This window comes from Pleurodeles waltl, chromosome 10 (assembly GCF_031143425.1).
Source record: "Pleurodeles waltl isolate 20211129_DDA chromosome 10, aPleWal1.hap1.20221129, whole genome shotgun sequence".
Lineage (NCBI taxonomy): Eukaryota > Metazoa > Chordata > Amphibia > Caudata > Salamandridae > Pleurodeles > Pleurodeles waltl.
The window spans coordinates 964,785,921-964,808,624 of NC_090449.1; the positions used below are offsets into that span (position 1 = coordinate 964,785,921).

Sequence of the window (22,704 nt, forward strand, 5' to 3'; positions counted from 1 at the left end):
GGCAACACACACCTCAGTGTTTGAAGACGTGGAGTCAGACATCCCGGTAGCTGCTAACTGTGGGGCTATTGAGGGCAGTACTGCAGCAAGGAGGAGCTGCTGGTTCTTAAGAATAGCAGCCACATCACTGTGGAAGGAAGGCAGGTCGGCCCTGAGGGGTTCAATATTGCATTTGTGCACACGTTGACAAGATTGTTGTTGTAGGTGTAGGGTCAACTCTATTACAGCTGTGCTGATTTCCTTCAATCTTTTTTCAAGTTCCTGCAATATTGTTGTTCGCCCTTGCATGGCTGCTGTCTGTTCTTCAGTTGACATCATGCACAAACTCACCCCCTCTAGGCTGCCTGCCATATTTTGCATCCCCACCCGCACCTCCTTGGCCAGCTCCCGCTGTACTCCAACTACAGTTCTCTCAAAGCTGGTGCCAGTGTCATCAGAGTCCTCAGCTGTGTTGGAGCTGGCAGGTGGTACAATTGGGGTGGTGGGTAGGTCCTCTGTGATGGCTGCTAGTTCTGTGCTCCTCCTTGTGACTGAAGGTGGAGTCTCGAGGGTCCCAAGGACATATTGGAGGGTCTGCTGGCGGATGTTTGTCAGCTCGTCATCCATGTCATCAGGGTAGTCCTGGACAGGCATATCCGCAGGAGAGCCATTGTCCTCTGCAAAGAGATATGGTACAATTAGTGTGTCTGTGTTGTGGGATTTGTAATGTGACGTGCCTGCCTTCCTATTATTTTCACATTGTGATCTGGGTTCCTGTTCATTGTTCCTGTCTTTCATATTAGCATTCTCCCAGGCCAATGCCCACCTGCATGTCACATGTATTGTGGTCAGTTTGTGGACTTTTCAGCATCACATCCTCTAGGTGTTGGTTCTGGCCAAAGTGTGATTTGCCACCTTCTTGTCCTACTCAACCATCCGTCTACTACCATTCTCATGGTGAGGCCTTTCACTGGCTGTGGGTGTTCTGATGGCACTAGCACCACACTTAACATTCTGCAACTGCACCAGTCTCTGATATTTCACATCCACCTATATGTTGCTGAGATCAAGCATATACTATGTATAGCATTGATATGGCACAATACGGATGTCAGCATTGGTAATGTGTACTGCTGATGTTGGGAAATGTGTGCTACATTGGATTGCACTGATGGTCCTAGCAGTGTTCCATTTCCTCCTCTGACTATGCGGGTGTATTTCTGTAACCAGTTACATATGTCCTCCCCCTCAATGCTGTTGTCTGAGCAGTATGACATTTGGGATGTTGCATGGTGTCATTGGAGCTACTGTAACCCAGACATATGCAGCATGGGTATGACATTAGTGCTGTGTACCTCCTAATGTTTATGACAATGGCTGGTGTTTGTAGCAACTATGGACAATCACATTTGACAGGACTGGAACATTTGTATTGATTTCAGGGGATTGTTAATGTTGTCATCCTGAACCCTCTAATTTGGGTGTGTTTGATCCATGGGGATGTTACTGCCATTAGCTACTTGACTTGCACACACAGCAGAGGTGGTAGTTGCAACTGTTGTCAATGTTAAATTTCACTTGCAGATATGGCCAGAGGTTGTTAATTGGGCCCTAGTTCATGTAGGGAGAATACTGGCTGACGTGTGACGGGCTGCCAGTTTACCTTTGTACCCTACCCTCCTGACCTGGCTTTACCTTTCCAACATCCTTGGCATGGCAGCATTCCCCCATGCAAAGGTTGTTAGTGTAGTGTAGTACTGTGCCCCGGGTTTCCTCTGTACAGCCCATGCCCCCATGCCGTGCCCCTTTACCCATGCCACTCCCTGAACATCATGACTTACATGCATTGTGTAGTAGGTATGTCCACCCCCCGCTTACAGTTAACATTTGTGCATTTTAATTCCCCATGCGACTTACCCTGCATGTGTGTTGTTTCCTGGTAGTCTGCGCTGTCCTGTCCTTAAATCCCTGTGATGATCTCCTCAGGGATGACAGCTGCCACCATCTCCTCTATGGGGTCCATGGCCTCCTGCGGTGCTGGACTCCCACCTCCAGTCTGCAGTGCTGCCTTCCTGTTCCTAGCCATCTTTTCCTTGGTCCTGCGCTTGCAGTCATGCCAACGTTTCTTGCACTCGATGACTTTTCTCCTTACTTCTGCCACACTGTTGATCTTGTCAACAATTTGTTGCTATATTGCCCCTCTCCTACTAATTGCTAACTTTGAGGTGTCAAACAGTTGGTGCTGGTGTTCCGTCACCTCTTTCACCAGAATGTCCTGCTCCTCTGCACTGAAGCGACACTTTCTTTTCTTCTTCTCCCTGTCCTGGGTCTTGTGTGGGTCCTCCTGTCTGGTTCCTGGTCTGTTGTCATCTTCCTGGGGTCTGTGCAAGCATCTGGGATCCATTTTGGCTCTCCTTTGCACATTTTGCTGTGTTTTCACCGCTTTTTGATGCAATTGCGTCAACAAATGGCGCGTTTCCGGTTTGCGACGTCGCAAAACCGGCTCACAGTCATTTTAGCCACGTTAACAACGTTTTTCTTTACGACATGACGCATTGGTTTGAGTAAAAAAAAATGACTCACACCTGTGGTTTGTGCCGGCGTGCGTCAAAGTATAAATTTGATGCCCGCACGGTGCAAATAAATGGCGTCGGCACAGTTTCGCGTCTAAAAGTATAAATATGGACCTTAGTGTCTGAGATAGCTTGTAGGACTTTATTGAATTGAGTAGAATGCGTGTGTAAGGTGGCTTCCAGATGACACAGCATGTCTAGAGTACGGTCTGTGGCTGTGGAAGGAGGGAAGGATGGGTCTCCTCCATTCTGCAGGAGCAGCTTTTTGGCTTTGGTTTCACTATAGTTAATCGTGAGCTATTGCATGTCTCAGATGCACTGCTAAACCAAGGTAGGGCCCCAGCTTTCAAAGGTAATAGAGGCATGATGGCAGAGCAGTGTCACAACTGTGCCCACTCGAGCAGGTAGGCAGCCAGGTACAAACAAAAATCGGTATCCCACTTCACACGTGTATTGGTGTGGTCTGTATCCACACCCAGCACCATCATTATTTGAGATTGTGCAGATGTCCCCTGCTGGTGCTGAGCTGAGACTCAGCAGGTGGAGTGCTGTGTTGCACTGGGATCCCTCAGTGGCAGAAAGGAAATTAAACTGGGGAAAATCTCCAGTAGTTGATCTCAACACCTCCTGTGTCTCCATAAGGCCCCTATGAGCTTGTCAGGGCAGACACCACTTGCATCACTGGAGATCGCATTATGTGTCGTATTCAATAGTCAATAGCAGCTCCCCCGCACTCCCAGCCCAGGAGTCCGGGTGTTGATATCTGGGGTGATCGTATTCAAGCTATTGTGGGATCATGCGAAATTAAGGGCCAGTATCTCCAGCCCCTGATGTCACCACAGGTCCCTGATCCTCTAGTCACCAGTCAACAGCAGGCTTGTGTACTTGTGTACTCCACCGGCGACAGGCTGCGCTTCAGGCCCACCGGGCCCACGATGTCTCTCAATCCCGTTCAGCACTGGTGGCAGCTCAGAAGCATGGCAGATTGAAGCCGGGTAATGTAAAGGGACTCCGATACATATTACAGCAGAGAGCACTGGATGCACCACCGTTGGGTAGGATGATTTATGGCTGGCCTTGGAGCTCACAACAAGGCATCTTAGGCAGTCCCTATCTTTGCCACACCCTTAGGCACCCTCCCCTATAGCCATGGTAGAGGCAGTGACCAGGCCAGTGTTTTGGGAGGTGTCAAGTCAATTGGCATCCGCCAGAAGCTCATGGCAGGTGTCCTCTGGATTTTCTAAAGGCTGGTATCCATAAGGTTCCACTGACCTCTCCCAATCACCACCAAAACCAGACTTGTCATAAGAGTAAGGCACTGGCTCTGATAAGCGTTCTGAGGTGGCTCCTATATTGCCACTCCACACAGCACTTCGGACACGGGACAACGCCACCTACCAGCATGCAGGGCTACTGCCCACCTAAAATTTCTAGATTCTGTCAGATCTCTGGGGAATATTCTAAGGCAGAGGTGCTTAACCTTCTGACTTTGCCCCTCATTTAATCATTACTTGATCCCCAGGACCCCAAATGAATAATTATTGGAGTCCAGGGACCCCCTTACTGAGTTATTATTAGAAGGTGGGGACCCGGTGAAATATTTTTGATGATTTGAACCCAAATAAATACACAAAAATACAGAAACAAATGATGAAATATTTTATTTAGTTCACAAACAAATATTTTTTAAAAATCAAAATGTTATTTTTATTGGGAAGGTCGGTGCTCTTCTAAATTCAATTTAAGCCACTCATCATTATACTATATTCTGTGTGATGCATTTGAAATGCGCCCACAAATAATCTAAGGATACTGCCTTAATTTTGAGAGCCCAATTTCAATTTTTTTTACTTTTAGAGAATGTTTCAAAATTCTTAATTTAAAATTTAGCTTTTTTATCTATGGACATTTTTAATTTGTTAGTATTATTCAATTTTCTAAGCAGTTGAGGACCCCCTGAGAAGGCTTAGCAGACCCCAGGGTTCTCCAGTTCACATGTTAAAAAACACTGTTCTCAGGTAAGGAATCTGTGTTTTGAAGGTTTTATCGGATAAATGTAATAAGGGAGCCCATTGTTAGACAAAGGGAAAGATAGGCCTCACAACAGTGAAAAATGACTTAGGGAGTTTTCAACAGCAAGGACTTGTGAAACTGAAGTACACATATTCTACTCTTTAAATTAATGCATCTTGCTTGTAAGCCTTTAGTGCCTAACCTAGCAGTGAGTTATAAGTATTAAAAAGTAAGGTTTAGAGCTGGCAAAAGGTGTATTCAAACTGGCAGTCTAAAACTGCACACAGGCTGCAATGGCAGGGAGGGGACATGTTACAAAGGGCCACTTTAGTGGGTGGCACAATTAGTGCTGCTGCTTACTAGTAGCGTTTAATTTATATGCCCTGAGTTCTGGTAGTACAATTTACTTAGGTCTTAAAAGTAAATTAAATGCACCATTCAGGTACATGACTATTGTATCATTTTTTGGGGGAGAAAGGGTACTTTACCCCTGGTTAAAAGGGAAAAATTGTGCAAAGGTTTAACACCAACAAAACTGGGTTCAGCAACAAAAGGCATACATCTGGGGCTTTCCCTGAAGAAGGGGCCAGTCCAAACACCCTTAGTGGCCACTGGGGGAACACGAAGATATTGGAATTATATCAGTCTTGTGAGTGCAATTGTAAACAGTAACTGCAGAGAGAGATTGTGAGATACATGTACAGCACAGGTCACTCCTGGCTTTGCTCACTATCAGGCACTTCAATTTATTTTGGTGTTCCTCATACTGGGAACACACTGGGTGTCTCCATCTAATGGGGTCACTCTCCTGCAGCATCTGGCAGACTACTTTCTTCTCTCTGTAAGTAGACATGCATGCTTTTAGGCACCTGGTAGACTGTCTTTCCCTTCAGCAGAAGGTGCAGACTTCAGGTGATGCCCCCCCATCTCTAGGAGACTGGCTGTCATGCAGACTCCAACCTTAGTCACACATCGGTCCTTTGAATAGTCTACAGAACTCTCCCTTATTTTCCATGAAAAACTTTGAACTGCAAAAAATTGAAGGAGTGTAGATCCCAGTTTTGTGCACATTTCCAGATGGGGATGGTGATCCATTGTTTCACCTTTCAGGAACATTTTTGGATGGTTCTATTTTCCAGTTTCTTTGTCATGCTGCTCTGCAGACACAGTTGGGCTCATTTACAAGCTTCTTGCCTGGCCACAGTGTCACTTTTTTACACTATGTTGACACAAAACAGTCCCCCACCCCATGCCATAATTACAAACTGGTTCAATGGTACCACTGCATCAGTTTGTAAACCCTTGCGCCACATTATACCTGTGCCAGGTATAATGTATGCGAGGGAGGTGTTCCCCCAGTAGGAGGCCCGCAGGAATGGTGCCGTGAAATCTACAAGATTTCCCTGTGTCATTCTAGCACCAATGTTTAATGCTTGCTCAAGGGCAGGCATAAAGTGAGGCTAGGCTGTTTTGAACAGGCCTCTCTGCGCTTTGCTGGACTAGTTTCAAAGTTTTTGATGCTAGTCTAGCAAAGCGCCACAACTGTGTAAAAATTCTGATGCAGCTTTGCTACTGAGTGCCATGGTGCTAGTATGGTCTTGTTAGGGGGGCGCAAAGCAGCACAAGCAAACTGGCGCATCATGATCGTGCACCAATTTGTTCTAAGTAAGGCACAGTGTTTGTTTAAAGTGATGCTTCTCAAGGCTGGTAGCACCAGGTCTTTCTCCAAGCAGGAGGAATCAAAACATGTGCACAATGACATATGTTTTAAAACTAGTGATTATCAGCCTTTAGGAGTAGTAATCAGGGGCAGGTGAATGGGCAGGCCTGACTTAGATAATGCCTCACCATAAACAACAGAAAATGCAGTCCCATACTTTAACCCTAAAATCAACCAAATAGCAGTTGGTAGGAAGAACTTATCAACAGCCTATTTCTACCAAAGTCATCATGGATTTACTAAAGTAAGCCCTATCTTCATCCTCTTCATGTCAGTGTTTGGATCTCCACAACAGGAGTGCAGGCAATCTACTATTACTGTTCTATCCTCATTTTTGCCAAATCAGAGACATCCAAAATGAATCATAGAGACGTAATACCACACATGTATTAGGCACATACTATACACATACTCAGCATACACATATGATGTCAGCGCAAGGTCTGGGTTTCAAATGTTAGCAGACTCTACAGAAGAGTAGGCCACACCCTCACTGACCCAGATAGGAAGGTCTTATCAGTTATAGATCACAAAACACAGTACACTGTCACCACTGTTTTATGTGCTAAACCCAGGACAGGAACAGGACTCTATACACTATGAGCACACTCTTGATGTGCTCCTCTTGGGCATCAAACACGTCCTATACCTCTTTGTGCCAGAGACAGGCCTAGACTTCTGCGCACATACTAGCTTACCCAGGACCAAAAGAAGAGTCAAGACACCATTTTCACATACAGCCAGTCACTCATTAAATGCATATATACTAATTCACTACTCAGGGATCATCTCTGTCCCACCACCTTTGCTTCTCCTTTTACTATCAAATATTTAGGATTTCAAACAAAACAAATATTTATCACTCAAGGTGCATGTCATTTTGTTGTTTTATACCTTAGTTGAAATTGGCATTGGACTACAGAGGACTCAATTCCGTCACCAAGAGTGACATGCACCCAATTCTCAGAACTGATAAGCTCATTGACATGCTAGGTACTGCCAAATTCCTCAGTTCTTTTGATTTAAAATCAGGGTACTGGCAGGTTGCCTTGACTGAGGGAGCAAAAGCGAGGTCAGCATTCTCAACCCCTAAGGGCCATTACCAATTCCAGGTGATGCCCTTTGGTTTGGAGCATGCCCCTGCTACCTTTGAATATTTGGTTAACAGGGTCGTGGCTGGCAGCCTACTTAGATGGCATTGCCATCTACACTGCCGCTCAGAGAATGACCTTCGTCACATCCAGGAGGTGCTTCAGGCCCTGCCACAGGCAGGCCTGACAATCAACATCAGCAAGTGCTAGATTTGGCAAGGTTCTGGGGTGTATTATGGATACCTGGTAGGTGGTAGCAAGGTGCAGCCCCTCCAGGCTAAGATTAAAACAGTCATGACCTGGCAACCACCTAAAACCCAAATGAAAGTGAGAGCCTTCCTAGGCCACACTGGCTATTACAGAAGATATGATAAGGGACATTGCACCATTGTTGCCCCCCTTAACTGAGCTGACTTCTAAGAAGCAGCCCAGGTTGGTGATCTGGACAGAGACCTGTCAGAAAGCCTTTGATTATCTCAATGAATCAGTGTGCACAGCACCTGGGCCCAGGGACCCTGATTAGTCCAAAGAATTATTGTGCAGACAGACGCTCAGAACATGGCATGGGGGTAGTCTTAGAACAGCTGAAAGAGGAGGACCTAGACCAACCAGTAGCCTTCAATAGCAGGAGGTTACTTCCACGGGAACAGAAGTGGAGTGTCACTGAAAGAAGCATTTGCTGTGTTTTGGGCACCAAAGAAGCTGAGACAACATCTGTTTGGGACTCACTTCCGGATTCAGACACATCATAGACCCCTCAGATGGGTCATGCAAATGAGGGATGAAAATCCTAAACTGTTGAGGTGGTTCATCTCCTTACAGGGAATGAACTTTACTGTGGAGCATTGCCTGGGGACTGACCACACGAATGCTGATGTTTTCCAGATTCTTCCACCTTAGTGAAGAGAGCTCCCAAAGGGTTCAGTAGTTCTCCCCACTTTCAGCTGGGAGGGACACATGTTTGACCTAACAGCCTTGGGTGGTCCCCCCACCAACCTTTTGCCTTATTCCCTCCATTTTTCTGATCTAACTTTTGCTGGTTTCAGGACTCTGCACACATTAGCACTGCTTACCAGTGCTAAAGTGCTTGTGCTGTCTCCCCTAAACATGGTAAAATTGGCTCATATCAAATTGGCATATTTCATTTACTTATAAGTCTCTAGTAAAGAGCACTAGATGTGCCTATGGCCTGTAAATGTAATTCTGCATGTGGGTCTTCAACTCTGATTATGCCGCCCACATAAGTAGCCCCTTAACCATGTCTCAGGTCTGCCATTGCAAGGCCTGTGTGTGCAGTTTCTATGCCACTTCGACTTGGCATTTAAAACTACTTGCCAAGCCTTAAATTCTCCATTAATTGCATATAAGTCACCCCTAAGGTAGGCCCTAAGTAACCCATAGGGCAGGGTGCTATGTAAGTTGAAGGCAGGACATGTACTCATTAGTTTTGCAAGTTCTGGTAGTGAAAAACACCCAAAGGTGGATTTCATGGTTCTGAAGCCTGCGCCTCTCATGAGCCAGCATTGCGAATTCCCTCATACACTCTTAAGTGGTAATTTCTGATCTGAGCGGTGTAGCCTTGTCATGTTTGGTACAGTTGGAATGTAGTAAGAAATCCTACTTACTGGTGAAGCTGGATTTTACATTACTATTTTAGGAATTCCAATTTTAGAAAGTAGGCATTTCTCTGCACTTAACTGCTCTCTGTACCTTACATCCTGTCTCCAGTCCACGTCTGGTCTGTGCTGGTTGACAGCTCCCCTTGTGCTTTTCACCCAGACAGCCATAAACACAGGACACTCAGCTGCATCTGCATACTGATGAGTCTTCCATGGCAGGAAGGGTGGAGGGGCTCTCACTTACACTTCAAAGGCCAATGGCCTGCCCTCACATGAAGGACTGATAACCCACCCCACAGAGCTCCTGCCAGACAGAGCTGGGCTGAAAGGGGAACTTGTATTCTTCAGAACCACTCTTTAAAGCTTCTCCCACTTCAAAGGCACTTTTGGGTTTATATACTAGGTCTGTGGCCCCAGCAAATCACATTTCTGGACCTACAACTCGACTGCAGTGCTGCACAAAGGACTCATCTGGACTGCTTTGCTGGATGAACTTCTGTGCTGCCTGTTGCCCTGCTGCCTGATGGCCCCGACTCTGACTAAAGTACTCTGCCTTTCCCCACAAGTGCTTTCCAAAGGCTTTGACGGAGCTTGCCTCCTGTTCTGAAGTCCCAGGTCCATGAAAGACTTCACTAAAGAGAAGAAAATCCAGTGCGTCAGAAAATCGACACAAAGCCGGCAAAACATGATGCAGCACATGCCAGATCGATGCACTGCCTGTTGCTTCTTCACAACGCATTCCGGATTTTCCATGCATCGTCCCTGGGCATCAAAATATCCCTGCATCACACTAAACTGGTGTAGAGTCGTTTTTGTGGTGTTTCACTTTGTTTCTGTATGTGTTATTGCACAAATACTTTACACATTGCATTCTAAGTTCAGCTTGCCTGCTCTGTGCCAAGCTACCCGAGGGAGGATAATTTAGTTTGTGTTGTGACTTACCCTGACTAGGATTGTGACCCCTTCTTAGACAAGGTGCATACCTCTGCCAACAAGAGATCCAGTCGCTGAGAATTTGGGAATGAACTTTAAAATGAGTATATGTCTCAACAGATGTTCTTGTTACTAGCTGACGCTAATCATCTGATTTCTCCTATACTTTTGGAAAGAAAATCATGTTCGATTCATCTTGTTTCAGCCCTGAAGATGCGGCTTTGGTCACCCCGAAATATGTGTTGGCTGAAGTTTGCTATACATGGAGTGATCTATAAATGCAGTCCATGGGACATTTGCGGTGTAACAGATCATTTTGTTATTTGTGTGCCTTCATATATTGATTGCTTATTGTTTGAAATGGAGTCTCTAGTTGGCATAGGCATACACCCTTGACCAAATAGCGACCATAATCCTAGTCAGGTTAAGTCACACACAATCCAAATATTCATGTGCCCACCCTTTGTTAGCTAGGCACTGAGCAGTCAGGCTTAACTTAGAAGGCAATCTGTAAAGTATTTGTGCAATAACTCATGCAATAACACAGTGAGAAGACCACAAAAAGACACTACACAGGTTTAGAAACATATAAGATATTTATCTGATTAAATTAAGGTCAAAACAATCAAGATTTGATAATCACAAGTCAAAATATTACTTTTGTAATGATCAGAAGAGTCTTTAGTTCTTAAAAGCAACAATTGTCTCTTGCAAGCACAAACTACCTGGTTTGCGTCAAAGTTACACACATGAAGGCTGCAGAGGAGGAGATGCGTGGAAAAAAGTAGGTGTGCATCAGATTTCCAGGCGCACACAGACGATGCGTCAATTCTTTTCCATGCGGCAAAGGCTTTGCATTGAATTCCAGGACACAGGTTTGAATCCTTTTGCAATGCGAGGTCCTTTGACACCCAGGGATGATGTGTAGAAATCCTTGGCATGCGGGACGAAGTCACAACTGTTGCATCGATCTGGTGGGTGATGCGGCGGTGTTTCTGCTGCACAACTGGCGCTGCATCGATTCCTCTTGCAGGAAGTTGGGCTGCATTGTTATGGCTCGGCAATGCACCGATCCGGTGGGCTGTGCGTCAAAGTTCCGGTTGAAACATTGGCACTGCGTCGATCTCCACTCAGGGAGCCGTACTGCTTCATTCCGGCTCAGCGATGTAGTGATTTTCTCGCCGCTGGACAGGCTGTGTGTCGATTCCGGCAGGCTGTGCATCGATTTTTGCAGCACAAAGAGTTAATTTGCAGAGATGAAGTCTTTTTGGCCCTGAGACTTCAGGAAACAGGAGGAAAGCTCAATCGAAGCCCTTGGAGAGCACTTCTCAGAAGAGCCAGAGGGCAGCAAGGCAGCAGGGCAACAGCAAGGCAGCAGTCCTTTACAGCAAAGCAGTCCAGGTGAGTTCTTTGGGCAGCCAGGCACCTTCTCTTGGCAGGTTGCAGATTCTGGTGCAGAGTATCTGCCCCAAAAAGTGTCTGCATTGGTAGGGTCAGGGACCCAGTTTATATACCCAAAAGTTGCTTTGAAGTGGGGGAGACTTCAAAGAGTGGTTTTGAAGTGCATAAGGTCCCCTTTAAGTACAACACTGTCTGCCAGGGTCCCAGTAGGGTTTTTTGGAGTCCACTGTGTGTGGGCAGGCCTCTGTCCTTTGAAATGTAAGTGTCAGGCCCTCTACCCTTCCAGCCCAAGATGTCCCATTCAGTATGCAGATGTGTGCAGGTGTGACTGACCATCCTGTGTTTGTGGTTGTCTGGGTGAAATGCACAAGGGAGCTGTCAATCAGCCCAGCCCAGACTTGGAGCAAGGGTGGGAAAACAGGTTCCTAAACCCCTTCTAAAAAATAGGGAGGTTCTGGTGGAAGACGGCCCGGAGTGCCCCATTTCCAACCCTGCTATGTTTGATTGTTCTCAACTAAGACACAAGCAAGGGGACTCTGTCCTAAGAAACCACCCACTGGTGAGACCGTTGCAGGGTTGGCCAATGTGGCCTTAGGGATAAGTAGTCCCCAGAGGCAAGTGGTAGACCATGCTCTAACCTCTCTTAATTGGGCTATGGACTCCAAGTGAACTTGTGATCCCTGAGGGTGGGAGTTGTCACTTCTACCGGGTCAAGGTGAATTAGGTCCCTGTCACTGCACTGAGGTACAATGGGGCCAGCCAGACCATGGTAGTGGGAAAGCTGGTTTCCCCAGAGCAGTACACTGGCCAAGTGTATAAGGGGACTCAGGCCCAGGGGCAGTATTCTTTTCTACCCTATGGCTCTAGCTTCCCTGGAGTATGATGGGGTATTGACCAAGAGTGGGGTCATAGGCAGTCCCTAGATGCTCATTAACTTTATTCTGGGATATGAGTTATTATTGGTGATGGTAGAGGTAGGATGGGTGCCACACAGGGTGCCCTAAAAGTTCAGATATTTGTATTACGGTGAGGAAGGACTCACCTCTGACTCCTGAGCAGCATGAGGCTTTGGACCCTGGGGCGAATGGGCAGTCTCAGGCTACCACCCGTGGACTGGTGGGAAGGAAAGTGGAAGAAGAGTACCTATCATGTGGGGCTGTTGCCCCCCACTCTGAGAAACCTCAGAGGTCAGAACTCTAGATAGCCTGGCTCTTGATACTTACAGCTATGGATGGGCTCTTTAGGTGGCTGTCCTTATAAGCAGATTTCTTTAGGTTGGAGACAGGCTTCTCATCCAAAAGGTGGAGTGGCCTCATTTCTTTGTTGGCCAGGATGGTACTGTCTGCCTACTGGGATTCATCTATGAGCAAATTAAGGTTAGGTGCTCTACAGATAAGGTCCACAGGTGAGGAGACGAATTCCCTATGGGTCAGTCCAGTGGCTCAGGAAAGCATAGACAAGGGGGTCAGTTCAAAAATGCCTATGCAGTACAGGACCATTGTCCTGTTCTATTGCTTCAGCAGGGAAGCCCATCAAGGTAATGATTAGTCTCCATTGGTTTTTGGTTGGGGGGTCATGTTGGATGTTGCCCTCTCTGCAGGGTCAAACCAAAAAATTTAACCATCCATTTTTTGCTGAAATTCACTTTTGTTGGCTCTAGGATGCTGTGCACTTTACCACTGCTAACAAGTGCTAAAGTGCTTCCGTTCTCTCCCTTTAACATAGTAAAAGTGGCTTATACCTGTGTGGTATATTTATTTATCAGTTCATAGTACTGGTGGGCTTACAGCACCTATTGTGCTACCCAAAAAGTAACCCCCTTAAAGTGTGTCTCAGGCCTGCCATTGCAGCCTGAGTGCAGTTTTAAACTACCATGTCAACATGGCATTAAAATCCCATTGCTAAGCCCCAAACACCGATTTTAGTACATATAAGTCATCCCTGAGGTAGGCACTAGAGAGCCCATAGGGCAGGATGCCCTGTAACAGAAAGGTTTTACATACCCTGGCAGTGGGAAATTCTTCACTTCATTTTTTTCACTACTGTGAGGCCTACCCCTCCCATGGGATAACATTGGGGATCCCCTATTACATTATTAAGCAGTAATTTCCAATTGGGACCAAGATTCCACTTCCTGTTTGTTGTCTTTGGAATTGTAATGAAAAACTCTATTTAAGTTTTAGATTACAATCTAGAAAATGCCACGTTTAGAAAGTTGGCATTTTTCTACCCCTAGCTTTTTTCTGCCTGTAGCATGTCTTGCGTCAAATTATGTGTGTAACTGACAGCTAGACTTTGTGAATTCCTCTCAGACAGCAACACAAGAGAGGGATTATGTGTGCCTCAATGGGCCATCTGCTGGCAGGATGAGGGGCCGGAGCTGAGTGCAGTCCCACTTGCAACTGAATAGGGAGTGGACCTAATACCTCCACATTGTCACCACGTCAGGAAGCTCCATGCACTTCAAAGCCACCGCCTAGATGTTTCTGCCACCTTCCAGAAGGAGGGCACCAGGGTACAAAAAGGAGCCCTAGGTCATCAACTTTTCAGTATACTTCTGGACGTGTGTGCCAGGAAAAGGGGCTAATGTGCTGCTGAAAGGGACTGTTTCTCAGCTGGACTACTACCTCTAAATTAAGCTTGACTGCTTTTTGTGCCAAGCTAACCAGGGACAAGCACTGGGGCTCACACCCCAGTCAATCAACAACCAAATTTCTCACAGTTTCATACAATCAACATTTTAAAGTGCATTCCAGCAAGGGTCTAAAATTATACACAAAAAGTAGTCTTGTGAAAAACACCTCAAACGTGTGCATAGCACTTATAAAATGCAAGTTACTACATTTCACATGCTTAGTAGGTGTTTATTGTTATTTCTCTAAAAATACAATAAAAAATGAATGAAAAATGACCTTATCACAACAGATGAACACTGTGCAAGTCGTCTTCCAGCACTTTTTAGCCCTGTGTATATCTGTCCCATCTCCATGGCTCCTTCAAGACCAACCACTTCAAGCAGCTGATCGCTAAGATCTGCAAAACAAAAGGTAGGAGACAATAACAATATGTTCAATATTAGCACTGTAACTACTGCGAAAAAATTACAATCTGGGCATGGCAACAGAGCTGTCTTAATATGTGCAGGTCAGCATTAAGAATGAAACTGATAACAACTAACAAGTGATTTTCATTTATGAAAAATCCACGACACCAATTTTATTTTGGTTAGTCTAGCAAAAACACCAAAAGAATCACATTTCCTTTTAAACTTGACACCGATGAAAATCATGTTTAAAATGTCTGCTATGGGACATCAAAGTTAATACAACAACGAAAATACAAACCTTGTTCTTGTTAGTCAAATGGATTTAAAATCAGAATAATTCTGCATCTTTCCATGTCATTTGTGTCTGTTTTGTTGTATACGTAGCTACCTGGGTTATAATTGTTGCTTTTGTCAGATGCCTACCATTTTCTTGATTGCTGAGGGCCTGAATTATGAATGGAGATATAATGTATGACTCTTTTAAGATAAAACTATGTCAGTTCTTAAGATACCCTTTTTGGGAGTATTTGCTAATCATTCTTTCTCAAACTGGGGCAACCAATGGCTGCCTGCATGAACAGTAATAATTGCACACAGTTCTGTAGAAAATATTCTTATGACTAGTTTCAACATCTTAATAGTACATATTGCAGGAATATGTTTAAAGTATATCAATTTAGGATTAGGGCATTCACATTTTAAAATAACTTTAGAAAGCTTTTCTTCTCGTGTTGAAGATGCCACCAAAAATAAATAAAAACATACCTATAGGAGATAGTTGACAATATCAGTTCTGAATCAACATATCCATATGATGTTGAACATTCATAACATGTTTCAACCATTGAAATCCTAGGTATGTAAGTGAGCTACAAACACTAAAGCATTGAAACTTGTGGTAGTTCTTCACCTCAGCTCTTCATCAAGCTGTGGGAATAAAAAAGTATAACCATTCTCAAAATGTCTGCAGTGGAAGACATGAAATAAGGGCCTACGATTGGTGGAATCCATGGTAAGAGATGTGAGGGTTGTCATAAAAGGTCATGTGATTGGCCTAACGTTGACTTGGCTGAGAATCTTAATTATTGTGAAGAATGACTGATGTAATTTGTTACACATTTTGCCACTGATCAGTGAATGTGATACCATCTCTCTAATAGTACTGAGATGAGACTGCAACAATCATAACATATTGTAATATTGATAATAATTTTGTGTGCCCAGTACCATATAGCTGCTGTGACCACAGTATGACTATTGTTAGTTCTTGTCAGGATCATGACATTGATAATACAGGTTTGATAACATAGGTTTGATAACAATGGTGATAACATAGGTTTGCTTTGGTGGAATTATATGCTGCTCACTCATTCTCCGCAAAGCATGTATCACTTAACAGTGAATTTTGCTAAAGTTGTCTGAGAAGTCTCATGCACCAGTCCTACACCCTGCTCAGTGGTGCCTGATACATTTAAAAGACTGACATATTTCTACAAGTTTATGACAATTGGGTTGTGTCACTTACTATTCACATTGGGTCCCCCACTCTCATGGTCTGTGGAAGCCCTGAAGGGTTTTCATATGTAAATTCCTTCCATCAACTGTACATGCCTCAAGGCTTCATGCCTAGGCTGCTCATGTCTCAAAGAATCACATTTATTATCATTGTAGTCAACTCTGGGAATGACTGCTGAAATATGATTTATTGAGGCTTACCAGAGAGGAAGATGGCCAACATTTCACATTAGATACAACAGGTCTACTTTTGGTTGAAAAAAAGTCTTCTTTGTTTCAGCAGATGAAATATTAATCGTAACTGTAGTTGGAGTTAACACTGAATCACTTTATTTTAACTGGACATCTAACTTGGTCTCCACTTATACCTCCTTACAACAAGCCAGAAATATTTAGATTATTTTTGATTCAGGTCTTAATATATCCTCTCTCCCCCACAAACATAATGCAGCAGTACAGTGAATGAACTTCAGAATTTTTCTCTTTAAAAACTGAGTATCCTACTGACCTCACTAGTACACTGATCAACTGTTGACTGGGCTACATGGCCTATATGTCAGTATGTTTTACTATGCTGTCTGTATGCTTGACTGTGTCACTAGAGTCCTGTTAACCAGAACTCCAGTGCTTATGCTCTCTCTGATTCCAAATTTGTACTTATATACTGGTAATCCAGTATTCCTCTCCAGATTGGCATATCAGACCCCCCCCCCCTTATAAATCCTTAGTATTTGGTACCTAGGCACCCTGGGAATGGAGGTTCCAGGAGATTCTTATGGGCTGCTTCTTTTGCCACCCATAAGGAGCTTCTTCAGGACTGCCATTGCAGCCTGAGTGAAATATTGTAAGCACTTTTTCACAGCCATTTTCACTGCATCAGGTCACTTAAAAGTCACCTATATATTTAACCTTCAGACTCTGAAGGCTAGGTGCATAGTATCTGTGCGTGAGGGCACCACTGCACTAGCATGGGTGCCCCCACGTCATTCAGGCCTATTTTCCCAGACTTCATGAGTGCAGGGATGCCATTATAAGTGTGAACTACATATAGGTCAATACATATATGTAGCTTCACAGTGGTAACTCCAAATATAGCCATGTGAAGTGTCTAGGAACTGGAAATTGTACCCCAATCTGATTCTGGTATTGGGGGCCAATTCCATGCACCCTGGGGGCTCCACCATGGACCCCAAGTACTGCCATACCAGTCTTCTGAGATTTTCACTGCAGCCCCAGTTGCTGCCACCTCACAGACAGGCTTCCTTTTCCTTTGGGACAGGTGTGTTACACCCGTTCCCTTTGGAAATAGGTGTTACAGGCATGGGAGGGGTTTCCTCCGAGAGCCTCTGGAAGTGCTTTGAAGGGCACAGATGGTGTCCTCCTTGCATAATCCAGTCTACACTGGTTCAGGGACCCCCAGCCCCTGCTCTGGCATGAAACTGGACAAAGGAAAGGGGAGTGACCACTCCCCTGTCCATCACCTCCCCAGGGGTAGTGCCCAGAGATCCTCCAGAATGTCCCTGGGCTTTGGCATCTTGGATTACAAGGTGTTGGGATACTCTGGGATACTCTGGGAGCATCTGATTGGCTAGTGCCAGCAGGTGACACCAGAGACCCCTCGGATAGGTCCATAACTGGTTATGTGATCTCTGAGGGCTATTTATGGTACCTCCTGTGGGTGTTTCCTCAGATTTGCATTGCAAGTCTCCAGCAGGACTACTCTGCATCCTTTGCTTCACCTTCTACTGTCGGATCAACCACAGAACTGCTCCAGACACTCTACAACTGCAACAAAGTATCAAAGAAGGCTACTGCAACTCTGTAACTTCAGCTCCTGCCAGAAACTGCAACAGCTTCCAGGTTGTGCACACTCTGAAAACTGCCTGTCTTCATCTTGCATCAGAAGAATTGAAGGAATCTCACGTGGAGTGACAGAGTCACTTCCCTGCTTCAGCAGGCACCTCTGCAGTGACGCCCGGTACTCTGGGTCCCCTCATCCAATGACAAGCATGGATCCTGGAACACAGGTGGTGGACTAAAGTGACCGTGACTGTCCAGAGGTCCAGCTCACCAAATTTGGTAGAGGTAAGAGCTTGCCTCTCTGTGCCAGACTGTGAGAAAACATGGCTGATTGCAGAGGCCCCATAACTTTTTGCCCCCATTTTCCACTTTATGCTGGTGTTTTCCTGACTCTGATGGTGCCCTGGGTACTGCTAACCAGTCCCAGGGCCTGTGCTCTGTGTAAAATGGACATGCAAATTAGGCTAATTATAATTGGCTAAGTTAACCTACCTATAAGTCCCTAGTATATGGTAGGGCATGTAGGTTTAGGGACCACAGCATAGGTGGTGCACACCTAGGTGCACTGCTGAGGTGCCCAGTGTCATTTTAAAAGCAAGCCTGCCTTGCTGGCTGCTTTTAAATTAAAGTTATATGCAAATTCGACTTTGGAATTAAAGGTACTTCCAAAGTCTTAAACTACCTTATTTTTACATATAAGTCACCCCTAAGGTGTGCCCTATGTGCCCCCAGGGCTGGGTGCCATGTAACTATAAGCAGGGACTTTATAAAAATAGATTTATAAGCCCTGGTGAGGTAAAAACAGCCAAATTCGTTTTTCCCTCATTGAAGTAAATGGCCTTCATAGGCTAGAATGGGCAGACTTAATTTTAAATTTTAAAGTCTCCTTAAATGTTACATACCAAGAATTTGGTATCAAATTGATTGTTGTAATAAATCCCACAACTTCCAGTTGTGGGATTTAATATAACTTGTCCAGGTAAAAAGTTTAGACTTTACCTAAAAAGTTGCCAATTTCAGCTCTGCATTGTTTTTGCTGCTGTGCTCTGATTGGCCAGCCTGCAGCAGCTTCTGCCAGGCTGCCTTGATGAGGTGTGAAGTGGCCAGACTTCACACAAAGGAATGTGCTTGGGGGAGAGAATCTCCCCTCAGCAGATGGTGAGGCAGGAAGGGGGAGGGCTGCCAAACTGGTCTTCAAAGGCAGAGAAGGACATTTGCAGCACCCAGCAACACCCCCACATCCTGCAACCCCAGACAGCTAGGTGCCCCCTTGATTAGATTAGGAGAGGGCAGGAGAGGGGTGTGTTTATGATTTTTAGCCACACCAGTGGGTGGGCTCATCCAGATGTAACCTCCAAAAATCAGATTCATCCATGTTGGATTTTTAGAGACTGTTGCCTTCTGGGATGGATTTTTGCCACACTTCCCAGGAAGTGGTCATCACAGGGGGACGACCCTGTCCCTGATTGGAGAACCAGGGCCCCCCTGCTTTTCACCCAGGAGCAAGGATAAAACTGGCAGACCTGCACCCACACCTCAGATCCCCTCCAGAATTCAACAAGAAAGGAACTAAAGAAGAAGAAGGACTGCCCTGCTGGACCCCTGGCCTGCACCTGGACCCTGCACTCAGAAAGACTGCACCAGCTGCACACTTGGGCTTCACCACAAGAAGGACTTTGCCTGGCTTCAACTGGTTCAAGGAGGGACTCCCTGTTTGCTACAGGTGAAAAATTGCTAACCAGAGTCCCCTGCACCAACTCCTAAAGAAAGCGACCAGCTGACCACTGTCCAGTGGCCAAAAAGGAGTTTGCGCCAGGTGCATTCTGGGAGTTGAAGTCCGCACTTCCCAAGGACCATCACAGAACTTCTGGACCCTTGGGGTGAGCTGTGGACCCCAAAAGAACCTTAAAAGAACATCTGGGTGGAGCCCAGAAGTTTGGAAAAGATTGGAGAATTTTTGAAAAAAAGCTCCATAAAGTGACCGACCCGACGCGGAAATTCTAGCCGGCTTGCCTCAACCGCGACCCGGCCTGACTTCGTGGTTCGTCCCGGTAAAGAAAAACATCCAAAAAAGAGACTAAGTCCGAACGTAAAAAGTTGACCGGGACCTCCCAGCCATCGTATCCGAGAAGGGCTCCATGGACGTCGGATCAAGATCCAGGTTTACCCCAGTCGAAGGATTTTCATCTCGAAAAAACGACTAAGTCCGAAGGTAAAAATCACCACCGAGGAAACCGACTTCGCGTATCCGGACAAGGGCTCCAGGAGGTCGGATTCAACTGGCAGGTTCGTCCCGGTGAAGAAAAACTTCAAAAAAGAGACTAAGTCAGAAGGTAACTTTTTAACCGAGGCCTCCCGCGACTTGTAGCCGAGCAGGGCTCCATCGCGGTCGGCCTGAAACTTTGACTTTGCCCCGGTCCTGGTGCAACCAGATGACCCGATTGGCGCTTTTTGTTTCTAAGCGCTAGAAAATAATAATACTTTAAAAATTCATATCTCCGGTTCCCCTGAACCGATTTTATTCGTTTTTGTGTCATTTTAAAGATAAAAATATAAGCTATTTTTATAAATTGGTTTTGGATTTTTAAACTGTTTCCTGTGTTTTATTTAATTACTGTTTTGTGATATTTGAATGCTTTACACTTTGTCTCCTAAGTTAAGCCTTGACGCTCGATGCCAAGCTACCAAGGGTAGAGCTGGGATTAATTTACTGAGACCTAACTGTACCTATGTGGAGGTTAGTGGCTTGTTGCTAGGTGTAGGTACCTACCTGCCCTACCAATAACCCATTTTCCAACACAGACAGTACCCCGTGTGTACTGAGTTTTTGGCAGCTCTTATGGCTTCTGTGTGCTTTTCCAAGAAATCCTTCATGCATAGCATAGCCCATGTCCCCAGCACTCTATCCTGAGTTGTTCCCCGGCGGCATGGGATCTCTTTGTGTAGTGCAGCAATGACTGCCATTTGCAACTCATTTGTCCCCGTGCTATGGGAGTCCTGTGCATGCTGCTTGGTCTTCTGAGGGCTCTCTGAGTTGCTGAGTGCCACCTCTGTCTCAGCTTCCTGGGTAGAGTCGAACTGGTGCTTCCTGGGCCCGGGCAGTGCCATTTTTTGCAAAACGTGAATTTTGCATTCACCAGTGCTTGTTGGCAGAATCCTGCAACACAAACCAGACTCCATTCATCCATCCGACGTGGGATATCATCTGCACTAACGAGGAACCCGCATCTGGCTTCTGTGGTGCAATACTGACTGTGTCTTCTCAGTGGTGGTTCCCCTTTTGCACCTTCATCCGGGTTAGCAGGGGCTCCTGTTCTCCATGAACTCTTCAGTGCTTTTTGGACTTTGTCCCCTTCTTCCACAGGTCTTCAGGTGTCTTGCAGTCTCTTCTGGTTCTTGAACTGTCTTCTACCACGACTTCTAGTGTGTTTTAAGAAACTTGCTGTATTTTACTCCTGCTTTTCTGGGCTCTGGGGTGGGGTATTTTACTTACCTTTGGTGTTTTCATACACACCCAATGCCCCTCTACACAGTACACTTGCCTAGGTGGGAAACTGACATTCACATTCCACTATTTTAGTATATGATCTGTGTTGCCACTAGGCCCATTGCAACCTATTGTGATTTTTACTGTTTGCACTATTTTATGACTGTTTACTTACCTGATTTTGGTTACTAGTGTATATTTTGTGTAGAATACTTACCTCCTAAGGAAGTATAGCCTCTAAGATATTTTGGCCTAGTGTCACTAAATTAAAGTAACTTTATTTTTGGTAACACTGAGCGTTGTCTTTATTGTGTGTAAGTACTGTGTGACTACAGTGGTATTGAAAGAGCTTTGCATGTCTCCTAGTTCAGCCTTGGCTGCTATGCCTACAGCTACCTCTAGACAGCCTGGCTTCTAGACACTGACTACATTTCACTAATAAGAGATAACTGGACCGGGTATAAGGTGTAAGTACCTCTGGTACCCACTATAAACCAGGCCAGCCTTCTACACTCACCTGCATGCCTGATCAAAGAATATGCATTTAAGAGACCCAGATATGGTGGACATTTTTATGGGAGCCTTAGGTCCAAACTTTTGAGCAGCCCTAATCCATATTTCCAAATGAAAGTTGGTTTCCATTAGTTCCACTGGAAAAAAAACAACCTTTTAAACAAGACTTAAATTAAAGCTAGTGTTGTGAAGGGAGCAAACAAAAAAAAACCAGATTTTAGTTCATCCTTTGTGTCCGGCTAACCTCAAACTCTTACATAGTTCAAACTTATCACTCATACTTTTTCTATTGCAACACATTTTGAAGTGATTTATGTAATGTGTAGCCCAAAATAAAGTAATAAAAAAATAACAGCACAGACCACATTACACCACCTGAATCACTCAGTTGGCTCTTGACCAAACAAGAGATTGAAAGCATGACCTTATGCCTCATGCACAAGATTCTGCAACCTGATTCCACCATATCAGCTGGCTGGAAGCCTGACATGATACCCCTTGAACAGACTCTACATACACATTAAACGTTACAAAGAGTCTGGGTGTGGAATGCACATGTAAAACTTCCTCTTTCTGGTGTGCATTATATCTATTCAGAGGTCTCACAAAAAGGACTACAGCTCCATAATGCAGGATCCCATACCATCCAGGGGACCCTCTTTAGTCCAAATTCATTCTTGGATATGAGCTCATGGAATCTAAGAGTAACCTCCAAACATTTTTCAGGCCCCCACCATTAATTTGCATTACACCATTGGCTGGCACACATAAACTCTACTGAGATTCAGGAAAGTGTGCACCAGTTCACACAAGCCTTTACACTACAACTCAACTAACATTCCATGCGGAATGACCTTTGGACACTAGAAGTAAACTCCTGGTCATGTGATTACTCCAGCTTTTATCACGCTGTAACTTTGAAGTGGACTCCAGGAAGAGTCAGAGTGGCAGATGTCTGACATTTTGTGGTTGCAAAATTAGCAATTTGCTAAATGTGTGGGTATGTGACAGCTA

General features: G+C 45.1%; 1 protein-coding gene across 2 annotated transcripts in view; it reads right to left on the reverse strand.

Annotated features, from left to right (window-relative positions):
• The window catches only part of DGKB (diacylglycerol kinase beta), a 2,237,541-nt gene that overhangs the window by 215,547 nt on the left and 1,999,290 nt on the right, over positions 1 to 22,704 (reverse strand). For both annotated transcript variants that reach the window (XM_069211796.1, XM_069211795.1), the window contains one exon: positions 14,242 to 14,362. In XM_069211796.1, coding sequence (XP_069067897.1) covers positions 14,242 to 14,362 — 121 coding nt within the window. The remainder of the gene's footprint in view (positions 1 to 14,241; positions 14,363 to 22,704) is intronic.